Genomic DNA, 12,485 nt, shown 5'->3' on the forward strand with positions numbered 1-12,485 from the left:
TACATAGTAGATTTTATAATGGAGAAATTTTAGGAGAGAGTCATGATCTGTATTGAAAAATCGTCGTCATTTTTTAGGTACTGTAGACCATTTGTCTAATTTTCAGGTAAAAGAGCGCGGTGTTGCCAACCGTGAATAATCAGTCATTAACATAGAATTTGTCACTTTCAGTCAGCATAAACTTTTAGGGTGCGTCCACATCTGGCGAATGCGCCGCGAATGCGCAGCACGCGAGCCGATCGCGAGCTGTCCGCGAGCTGCGCGCGTGCATTTTTGTTCGTGCGCCGCTTCTGCGCCGCCCGCGCGCAGCTCGCGCGCGACCTAAGCGCCGCACGCGAGCGGCGCGCAGGCGGCGCGCGACGTCTGCCATCTTCGATAGTACTGAGCCAATATACGGAACTGTAAGGGCGAGAACTGATAGCGCGCAGATCGCGCGCCGCTCGCGCGCTCTATACGAGCCTTGCGTGAGTTGCGCTAAAGAGGCGCACCGAACTATTGCAGTGACTGCACGCGCGCAGCTCGCGGACAGCTCGCGATCGGCTCGCGTGCTGCGCATTCGCGGCGCATTCGCCAGATGTGGACGCACCCTTAAGTTCAGTATTAAAAAGTCATGACATTAGGGCTGTGCTTTGAAATGAATCTCAGTGGCTATTGGTCAGTGCTCGTGATGTCACGAAGCGGCACCATAAATTGTTGTAGCTATGTACTGTTGACCATATTGTACCTACTGGTGAAACAAGAGAAATATTAATTTCGGAGCATAGCATAGATTTCATGTACAGCCAGTATTGTCAGCCACCATAGCAGACGCGTCATAATCTCAATAAAAATTAGAATCATACCGAAACTACTAACGGACACATTTTCACAGGTTCTTAACTACTTAAATAATTTATTAACAAAAAATTAATACAAAACAGACGGGAAAATTAGAGCAGAAACAATGATTATCTTCAATCTTATCTTATGAACTTACATTGCTAAAATAATTATGTACAAATCCTCATAACTGCTTACGAACTACGTTATAAATTTGAAATATGAAATAATACGATATTTATGATTATATTAAGAAAAGATCAAGGTAATCATAGTCGAAGCAGGAAAGTTATACCATAAAATACTGAATATAAGTTAGGTATTACAGAGTATGAATATCTATAAAAATATAAATTGTCATATAGAACCTGGGAGCTCAACCTCCAACCATATAAATATATATACAACATGTAACTTAATTAACGCACATCCTGAAATTAGTTTGTTCAGAATCGTTTACTGAATCGATTTATATCATTTTTAATATAGGTAATTTTTTATCCCAAAAATAATTAAAACTGCGGAAATTATTGTCATATTAACCCTGTACAGGCAAAACAAATTCAAATAGACTGTAACTCAAAGTAATAAGACTTCGTGTATTGTCGGCTTTTTCCGTAGTTTCGTTATGTTTGGCCTTACTACAAAAACTTTAACCACTGTTTTACACTTGTCTAAAAAAAATGTGGCTCCAAAATGAACCATATGTCAACGTCATAATTTGACATTTTTTTAAACAAGTCTTAAACTGACGTTAAAAAGTTTTTGTGGTAAGACGGGTTGTGTCGAGTCGAGCGGCGCGCGGCGCGATATTTGCGTGCGTAGTAGTATGACCAAAAGATGATAGGACACCTTATACGTCACGACGATTTTATAAAAAACATCGTGGAAGGGAAGGTCGAAGGAAAGAGAGGAAGGGGTCGTCCAAGATATAGCTACATCAAGCAAATTAAAGAAAAGGTGAAGGTCGTGACGTATAAGGAAGTTCAGGAGTTGGCGCTAGATAGGTGTAAATGGAAGGAGCTGCACCGACAAGAGCTGGGCTCTTAAATTAATGATGATGAGTAGTATGACCAAAAAGTTCTCCAAGAATTGGTATAACTAATTTAGTAAATAACAGTGCATATACATGTTAAATTAAAAATTCAGTGTATGTATTATGATTATAACAAAATATTCTAATTGGGGTGTTTGAGGGTGTGCGTTAATTACGTTACATGTTGTATATGAGCAATTTCAGTAACGACTATCTTGATGAGGTTTAAAAGTCGTCAAGAAGTCAATATGCCCCAATATTATCCAAATATAAATAATATTAAGTATAAAAAAGAAATTACAAGTAATGCTATTTGGTACATTTTGTTAGGTCACGTTCAGTTGTACGCTTATACGCTACCGTTCCTTTACTCGGAATATTTGAATAATCAGTGCACTTTAATGCCAAGATGGATAACTTTAAAGAAAATGGAATAAATTAAATAGGTATATCATTGTCATTTACAAGTTCTTTTTACACTCCTGAAATTATGGTCGACGGACGGAATTACACAAATCACAGTTCTGATACATCAACTATTATAAAAAAACAGATACCTACTATTTTAATAATAATTTGCATTTTTGCTTATTAAACATGATTAAGGCCCTATAAATAATTCAAAAGGTAGCAAAGAAATGTTTTAGCGGAAAATATTTAGTGAAATATGATGCAAAATGTTCAAATTCTATCATCCATATCCAGTCACACTTTCAGGTTAAAATATCCGTCGACACATAGAACAGCTTAATACCTAGGCTTATGATTATGGTGGGGGCGATGGGGGGAGTGCCAGTCTTGGTGCCTTTGTTCACGATGATGATGATGATGGTGGTGTCGTCTCTTGTCTCTCGCGTGGGGGGCAGGGTACACGTCTGACACTACGAGTTCCGAGCCATCTTTCGGGGCTTCGCGATCGTGACGGCGGTGAGCATGCTTCGCGCCGGCGGCTTCGTGGAGTTCCTCCCAGGCCTGGCGGTAGTACCGGTTGAGGCCACTCCTGGACTCGGAGGACGAGGAGTCCAGGGAGCCGACGGTGTTGCAGTCAGGGGACACGTGGTGTCGGTACCGCTTGCCGTCGTTGTGCTTCCTGCTAATGATTTATGTTTTTTTAGTAGTGTTGTGCGTTGCTGTTAATGGGGTTTTAATGTACAAAAAGATACAATTTTTATTTGTAGTCTCAGTAGTGGGCAGTGGGTGTCTGCGTTACATCTGAGGACAATATTGGTACTATACCTACTCTGTTTTCTGTAGGTATATTTTCTCTGTTGATGGTATTGATTTCATACAGTTAAGTAAATTATTAAATAGTATAGGCACCTCGCTAGGTACCTAAACACCTACCCAATAACCTTTTAAAAATATTTTAGAACACTTGTGTTTGTGATACAATAATAAAACATGAATATTTACATGTGCTTGGTGTAGAAGGTAATGATACTGCGATATTTTAAAAATAAATCGGTGTCGCTTGGCGCGAAGCATTGTCTTTGTGCGTGACTGACTTTATAAAGTCGAGCGAGTGTAAACGTGGACTAGGCTTTGCCTGTGAGAAGTGTCCCGAGTATACAAGAACATCCATTGTGAAGCTGTGTAGTGTACTTCTTGTAAAAGATTAACGAATTTTGCCAAAATGTGATTCAACATGGCGTGCTTTCCAAATCCCGGTGCGTGTAGCGATGACATGGTGGTTGGTTAAACACAACAATACAAATACTATCTACATATAACACAATCAAAATAACGAGAAATTCTACGCTCACAGAAAAAAAAATTGATAAGTAAATGGCATCTGTCAAATTTTGGCGCCGACGGCCATCTTGAAAAATTAAACGCGGGTGGTCAACCACCATGTCAACGTGGTACCTTAACAAAACGCACTGGCTATAACGGGTTGGAGAAGTGTCCGGCCCGGTGCGTGAGGCGGTGAGTTCGGGCGAACTCCCTCCGTCCGACTTGCTGGTCGGGAAACGGGAGGGCCAAGAGCGTGTACCACCGGGAGGGGAGCTCGCGCACCGCCGGCGGTGGCCTCTTCGGCCCTCCGCTGATGTATCAATCACTCATGTAGTTGTAGTTCTTAACCATTAACAATCCATTGTTGGAATTAAACCTCTCCTAACATAATGTGTGCTCTACCCAGTCGCTTGAAAGTCATAACTTGAGTCATGTTATGGTGTCACTTTTATCTTTTTGATTCGATTGACGGTTAGTGAAGGCCTTTGGCCCATCGAAAATAAGCGAAGTGCAGAAGCGTTTAAACCACCAATAGAATTTCTTTATTCAAACATCCCGGTTGGCCGTAGCGGAGAAATTCTATTGTTTGTTTAAAATCTACTCCGCTCCGCTTGTCTTTGTTGGAGCCTGGGCCCAGTCTGGGGTTTTTTGTGGCGAACAAATGAAAGCTATTGAAAATGTAAGTATCTATGTGAGAGTTGTAATACGAAGTACTCAGTTTTAAGCTAAGATGAGCATTAGGTAAGTTTAAAGAATGTCTAGGTAATTACATTACATGAATGTTATGAAGTAATGAATAAGTATTAGATACTTCTTTGTTTGAAAGATTAGTTGTTTTTCAAGCTAGAGTAAGTATTTATTGTTAATATCTAATGATCATAATTTGATAGATACGTCAAGCAGCGTTAAATTAAAAGTATGATGTTCACGTCAAGAATACTAAATACTTTTATAGCAAAAGCGCCCCGAATTAGAATGTTTTGAATTATTTAAAATTAGTTCTGTAGCAACTTTAGGCTAACTACCCTTACGGAAACTAGCCTTTACTCTATCGTATCTATTTAAGCCACTCTACCAATCAACTAAAATTAGGTTATGAACAAGAGCTAATCTGACCTGTTTAGCAGATAATACTTGTAGGTAATGTTATGTTTTTTCATAAAAATATACGTAAACTTTAAGGTACTACCCGACTGGGGTTGCCACCATAATTCATCGGATAATCTACCAAAATGACACTTCTAAATTCAAATATATTCCCCGAACTAAATAAAAAGCTTAATCAACACCCTTCTACGATTGTCTATTACCTACTTGAGTTAAAATAAGGTCTTACCTTCGGACGAGGATGACTATGGTCGTGATGATGGCGATGAGGAATACGAGGGCCCCGAAGGCGCCCAGGGCTACCACTGCGCCGATGTTCAGGCGGGCCCCGACGGGGTCCCGTCGCTCGCCGTCCACTGGTTGCGGGACGTTCACGCGAGGGGTCTGTTCTGCTCTTATATTGTTGCCGTTACCGACGATCTGAAGATTGTTGGAGAGTAGATTAATTAACAATGTGTTGAATACTTAAAAAAAATTAGTTTATAAGATTACTCAGTCTGTCCGTTAAGCCTTGACTCTATTTTTTTTTTATCGGGCGTAAAAAAATATATTTCATTTTGGTTGAATTGAAATAAAACCCTTTTGACTTTGTTAACTTAGAAAATTCTGCAAATAATTTTTCGTCATCTTAATACAATATTAAACAAGTCTATGAAACTTCAAACACCTCCTTTTATTAAGAAGCTAACTTCAAAAAATGCTTAAACAAGTAACACGCTTACCTGATTCTCTCTCGGATGGCTGGCCACAATAATATGCGGCACATGACTGGTCGGCGAGTCCTGATTATCAGGCACAGTCACCTTCCTCTCTGGAGGACGTTCGTAACTCCTGGTCGTCACTCGTTCCGTCGTGGTCTTGGGTCGCAGCCTCCTTGGAGGTTCGGCAGTTACGGTCGCGAAGGGTGTCGGTGAGGAGAGGGGACGAGGAGATGTTCTCGGCCTCGTTGGTAAGACGAGGCGGGGGCTGGTTGGTGTGGAAGCAGTTGTGGTTGCTGCTGGGCTGGTGGTTGTCGCTTGCGTGGTTGTTGTTGGTCGTTCTTCGACTAGAATGAGAGAAAATGTTTCTGTGATATTTAGAATTTAATCTTGTTGAAAAGTCATAGAGACCAAAATAAACAAAAATGTGTGTTATTTTCAAAAAGTTTTGTGATTTGAATAAAAAAAGTTAAAAGCATTTAATTTTGTCTACCCAATTCCTATAACAAGGAAATTAAGGGTGTTTAAAAATACATTTTAAAAGGCGAAACTTTTTGGAAAAATCATCAAGGAAAATCTTTCATGTTCCCCCAACTTTTTGACCCCGTTCGTATTTCAAATAAAGAAACAAACAAAGAAACGTGTTTCCGGTAAAAATTTCCACCCTTGCACACATAGAATTTTTCCGGTCCATAACAAAGAAAATCTAAAAATAGTTGTTTACTTCAAACTTTTCCATTTTCTTTTATTAGAAAAAATTACAGTCTCCAACCCATCATTACTTTTTCAAAGTACCTTAAGGTTCGACAAAAATATACATTTTAGTAACTTAATACAGTCAGTATATAAACAAATTCCGTTCTCTAATCGACATTAGCCGGTTCAGTACGAGTACAAGACAAATTCGTTCTGTCCACTAAGTATCGTGTGGCCACCCCCTAAGCTTGGCCTTCTACTAGGGGAGCGATGCAAAACCGGTCTTCTCGGCATTTTAAATAATTACGCGAGTAAAGTGGCATGTTATTATAATTATAGTTGCAATATAAACAGGATGAAAATTAACAACTACATTTCCCGACTACTGTAAGTAAATTCTGTTTAAAAGAGTTACGTAGCAATCAGAAGTTCCCAGAATTGAAATAGACTGGTTGTGTGGGCGTGGGTGGGGAGGACGCTACCTCACACCACCGCCCGTCGCCTGCGCGCCCCAACAGCGCATGCGCCAACACCTTCGCTCCTCCAGCCTCCAGTATCATCTGTCATCTTCCCGGATTGAGACGTTCTTTGCGACGACTCACATACCAACTCCCAGAATCTTTATCTGGAATTTCTCAATAAACAGATCTATTGCTTCATCCATGATAATGGACGGAGGAAGAGACGGGAGCGGGACGTCTGGCGTTTTCAAGAAACCGGGAATACCTCCCAGCTTGCAGCGAAGAGCCAGGTCGCCGTCAGCGAGGGCCGGCCTCAACTTCCCTGTGGGGAAGATGCAACGTTCGCTGAATACTATGGCTCCGCCTGGAATTTACTGCTCCATCGTTTCGGCTGTGTACTTCTCCGCTGTGCTGGAGTACTTGACGGCCGAGGTGGTGACGATGGGCGGCGATCTGGCGCGGGAGTACGGCCAGAGGCGCATCACCGCCCGACACATCCAGTATGCCATCAGAGGCGACGCCGACTTGGATAGAATGGTGCGAGAGATCCTGGAGTCTAAAGGCAGATACATCTCCTCGGATTCTGATGATGACGATTTTGGATATCCGGCTCCTGACTCTCCTGATTTTGGTACCGAGCAAGACGAGCGCCGCGGCGGGTACTCGCACTAAATATGATCAGCCATCGACGATGCGGCTGCTTCGGTGTTGTCGTAGTCTCTCCCAGTGTGACTCCCGCGCATCTCCATCATTGTTGTTAATTATTCGTGATAATGTCTATTCCCTTGTTACTTTATAAGTCTTTGAGATGATGTTATTTACAAAACCTTTTTCTATACATTGTTGTTACTGTGATCTGTATTCCTCGTATTTTGGAACACCTATGTATATTATATATTATATTAACGAAATTATAACTCACTGTTGAACATTCACATTTCATATTATCGTCTGTTATAACCAAATTCTCAAAAAAAAATATGTCTATTGTTTCAAGTTGGAATGTTAAAAGTAGGTAGAAAATTATATGTGTTTATGAAATGAATATTAAATGAATACAGAGTGGCGTTTTATTTAAGACCTAGTCTCCCTTATTTCTAGTTTATTTTATAAAATGTGGAGGTTACTTACGTTGACAGATGGGTGCTGGTTTATCCCACAGACCACTGGCTAGGCAAGCAATCCTCTTTGGTCCGAGCAGCTTGAATCCTTTAGTACAAGAGTACTCTGCCAGGGAACCGAACACGGAGGCGTTGTGACTAAGGGCGACGCGCCCGTTCAGCACCGGCGGCGGGTCTTCACACTGCACCACTGGAGAATACAAATATCTTTATAAACACTTATCTAGTACTAGCGAACCCCCTAAGGATTCTCATTGGATAACAGTAATCCCCCTATTTAACGTATGTTATTATACATAAAAAACCTCTTTAATCACTCTATTTATTTTAATAAACGCATGAAATCGGGCGCGTAGTTTTGAAGATTTAAGCGTTGAAACGTTATACAATGTAGGTAGTGAAGGGGTTAGACACTAATACTCAGCTGAACCGGGTTAGACTGGATGCCGACCCCAACATAGTTAGAAAAAGTCTAGACAAATGACAAGGGTTAAAATCTGCCTAATTATAGTCGGGAGGGCCGGTCGATAGTTAGACTGGAGTTTTCGCTACTTCCAAGCTAGTTGGCCATCTCTGGCTGTCACTCGAACTGTCTCACTGGACTTAGATAAAAGTTCGAGTCATTCTGGACATATCAAATCGACTATCTGAGGGCTTTGAACATTAAAAACTTGGAATTATAAAACTTTTTTTTTTTTTATAGATACGTATATTTTTATTTGGACTATTTATTTTTATAATCTATTTCTACAATGTACACACTATACATATAACTAAAAACTTAATTGATTTATTTTTCTAGCCTATAGACATTTAAAATATTAATTGGCACATTTAGAATACTTATGGCTTTTTTTCGCCTAGTTATTTCTATTTGACTTTTTTGTTGTGTTTCGATTATCGCTAAATATTTATCCTTAACTAAACGAACTTGAATTTAAACTTAACGGTCTTGCTTATTACCAAACCTTATCCTTCAATATTCACCATATAAGTACCTACCTACCTATGCAGCAAGTGAAATCCAGTACATAACTATGTATTGCTAACATTCTCCAAAGTACTCAAAGTCAAAGTCAAAGTCAAAAGTCAAAGTCAAATCATTTATTTCATTTAGGCCTTTACAAGCACTTATGAACGTCAAAATTATAACTAAGTTTGATTCTAGTTGCCCATTCCAAAAGTAGCTTCCTATGGAGAAGAACGGGCAAGAAACTCCATGGTTACTCTTTTTAAAAATAATATGGTCTTACAGTTTGTATGTATTGATACATACAGTAACAGCATGCGAAGATCATGTAGAATCGCAAAGACAAATGAGGATAAAATGTCAATTAAAATGCTTCATGGTGTTCACATTTACAAATTGGTTTATATTTTGGTACAAAGTTACAAACAAATAATCAAAAGATGAATACAATTTTACTTGCTGGTGTAATTTTAATTTGTTAATTAATTAGATATTGTCAGTATGTCCTATGGAGCAGGACCAGCATGTTTCCAAGCATTTTTATCTTGAATGTAATCTTCTAATTTACAATATGCTTGCTTTCAAAGTGTGGCTTTTATATGAGTTTTAAACCGCATGTCATTAAGTTCCAGAATGTTGTCTGGTATTTTATTATAACATTTGACACAATATCCCATGAAAGATGTATGTACTTTAGATAATCTAAACTGCGGGATAGCTATTTTATTTTTATTTCTAGTGCTAAAATTATGTCTATCACATATTTTATCAAAGAAATGTAGGTTTTTCCTAACATACATGATATTTTTATAAATAAATTGGCAAGGTACGGTCATGATATTAATTTTTTTAAACAGTTCCCTAAGAGATTCACGACCACGTAAGTTGTACATAGCTCTGACAGCTCGCTTTTGTAAGATAAATATGCATTCAATGTCAGCAGCTCGTCCCCACAGCAGAATGCCGTACGACATGATGCTGTGGAAGTAACTAAAATATACTAGTCTAGCTGTTTCTACGTCCGCTAGCTGCCTTACCTTTCTAATAGCATAAGCGGCCGAGCTAAGACGACCCGCAAGAGATGTAATGTGGGGTCCCCACTGTAGTTTTTTGTCAAGAGTGATTCCCAGGAAAACTGTTTGATTTATAAATTCTAGTTTTTCACTATTAAGTACAATGTCACATTCACTACTTTTTACATTTGGCAATGAAAAACGAATGCATTTTGTTTGTTGTTTTGTTTTGTACTGTCATATCATATGTATTTGGGTATTTTTTAATGATATCTCACCAACTGTGGCAAGGTGTGAGTGGTTGAGAAAAGGTGTCAGAAAATGTTAGTCCTACAATAAATCTGACATATAAAAATTCTGAAGCGGGCTGGGAGCCTTCAAGTTAAATGGTGCAACTCAGTTTTAAAGTTTCAATAGCTAATATTCTCTTGTGTTCGCGATGACCCACATGACAACGACTTCACGTAAGAAAGCCGCTGCCTGCTGAGCCTACATGTTAAAAATCCATATCATTGTGCTGCTTTGTACAATCAACAACAAATCACTTTAAACACATGGGGAGGATACATTATTTTTTTACCTTTGGAGCGAGAAACCTTTGTGAGAAAATTGGTAAACCTAATTTTACCACTTTGTCGGTGTAGTGCTATTCACGGTCACTGAGATTTTTGCGGACGGACGGTCGGACAGACGAACATTGACATTAATAATTTCAGCAGCAACATTTTTTGGAACAATATAAATCATTTACATTAGGTAATATTATTGTGTCTTATTGCGGGAACAGTGTTTAACTATTTCCGAATAAAAAAACTATTAAATAACTTTTGTTTTCAACTGTACCTCGCGTTTCTAGATGCGACACATAATTGCGACTAATTGTCGTGCAGTCGCGATACGGTCGTCGCCGTCGCGTTTAATTGTTTCTGCAGTTTGAATAATTATTATAATATCTTGCTGTCAGTTCAGATGGGGGCTTCTAGTTCCCACGGGGACAAAACTAACCGCTGGCTTATAAGTGGTTTATTGCAGGAAGTTGGTTCAGTTATTATCCGAGATTTATTAGCAGTGTATGATGCGTAAGGGTGAACGTCTTTGGAATTAACGTGTTCTCTGATTGTTTGTACTCTTACGTAATGGACACCAATGACTGATTAATGATAAAAAAAAAACGTCTCGAAGAAACCTGAACCATAAAGTTTTAAATTACCAATCCGCATTGAACAGGCGTGGTGGGTGACTTACGCTCAATCCTTTTCTGTGTGAGAGGAGGCCTGTGCCCAGCAGTGGGATGATAAATGTGTAATGGATGGGTGCTAATGATACGGTATTTAAAACAAATTTTATTTGGTATTTAAATTGCAAAGACTGCGGGATTGTTCGAATCAGTCACCGCGGCCCTTTCGGTGAATGGTGGTTTTAATCAGTCTGACACTCCCTCACGTTGCACCCACGGCGATATCATTTGATAACTTCCCATCAAATAAAAGGTATTTAAAGCACTTACCATCACATCTAGGCGGTGGTCCGTTCCACCTCTCGTCGATATCGCAGACGAGTCGAGATCTGCCCACCATCTCGTAGCCAGCCTCGCAAGAGTACTGGACATGAGACAGGTAGGACACTGAAGAGTTCATGAGCTGGTACGAGCCGTGAGGAATCTCTGCTGGGAAGCCGCATTCGATACCTGGGTAGATAAATACAAGTTGTTTATAGAAATTAATATAGTTGGTAAGTTATGTAATAATGGTTAAAGTTTCAAAATAAATACCATACTGCTAAGTATTGAATGCGGAGTATTGAATGTGTAAAGCGGTTTTTATTTTGCACTTACGTAAATATCTATGTAAATAAATAAAAGTCAAAGATAAAAAATGCACTTTGTTGGTTAGATTGACCAGGATTTACCTTGTAAGGTGCATATATGTATCAGTTTGTATGAATGTTGAAATTCATCAACCTTCAAAACTATACCGCAAAAATTAAAAGAGTTACCGACAAAATTATTTAAAAAATCTTTAGTTAAAATTTTACAGGACAGATGCTACTACAACATTAACGATTTCCTAAATGATGAATTAGATTAAAATTTGTTACTGTAAATAGTAAATTATGAGTTTATTGTAGAGTTTACTTTTGAAATTTAATGTAAGTCTTATTTAGTTTTTTATTTTGTATTCATTAAGTTTTTTTTTTTCTATTTAGAATTTTTTGTATTTTAGTTTTGTCGATTTTTATTTTTATTTAGAGTTTGGGTAGAATTTTAACTTAAAAATGTGTAATATTATAAGTTTTTAATATAATTAAGTTAAATTGTCAACGTCAACAAATACTTTGCATGCCGTAAGGCGAAATGTATTGAGACAATATAAATTAATTTACCACCATATCTGTAACATACATTTTCAGCAAATAAACGATTTCTATTTCTATTTCTATTTCTATTTCTATACTTACTCTCAAAAAAATTGCTATTAGATAATATTTATTTTCACCATAAAACAGAGTACTACTTACGTTTACAAACAGGCGGGAACTCATCGTAGAACCCGGTATCGAGGCAGGTTCTTACGGTAGGTCCGACCAGGAGGTGGCCATCATCACAGGAGTACTCCACGGAGGCTCCGACCTCGAAGCTGTCAGCTGCCATTGTGGAGTTCGGGGGCTGTTCAGGACGACCACAGGCTTTCGGTTCTGAGAAGAAGAGGAGGATACGTCAGTAAAGAGGCGAAGAATCAAGGATCTTATGTACTTTGGATATATTTCGTTGTATTGTGGCCAGTTTTACCAGTTTCTGATAAAGTCTCTGATAGCTCATCAGGAGCGTTTC

The 12,485-nt window shown here is 38.8% G+C and overlaps 1 protein-coding gene across 1 annotated transcript in view; it reads right to left on the minus strand.

Annotated features, from left to right (window-relative positions):
* Positions 1-1,937: 1,937 nt before the first annotated feature.
* Positions 1,938-12,485, minus strand: part of LOC124645447 — a 63,937-nt gene continuing 53,389 nt past the window's right edge. Inside the window, exons 6-11 of the mRNA XM_047185254.1 lie at positions 12,173-12,349; positions 11,163-11,342; positions 7,683-7,862; positions 5,419-5,741; positions 4,926-5,116; positions 1,938-2,945 (exon numbers count right to left, since the gene is read on the minus strand). Of these exons, the coding sequence (XP_047041210.1) occupies positions 2,603-2,945; positions 4,926-5,116; positions 5,419-5,741; positions 7,683-7,862; positions 11,163-11,342; positions 12,173-12,349 (1,394 nt within the window). The 3' untranslated portion in view covers positions 1,938-2,602. The remainder of the gene's footprint in view (positions 2,946-4,925; positions 5,117-5,418; positions 5,742-7,682; positions 7,863-11,162; positions 11,343-12,172; positions 12,350-12,485) is intronic.

This window comes from Helicoverpa zea, chromosome 31, assembly GCF_022581195.2.
Source record: "Helicoverpa zea isolate HzStark_Cry1AcR chromosome 31, ilHelZeax1.1, whole genome shotgun sequence".
Lineage (NCBI taxonomy): Eukaryota > Metazoa > Arthropoda > Insecta > Lepidoptera > Noctuidae > Helicoverpa > Helicoverpa zea.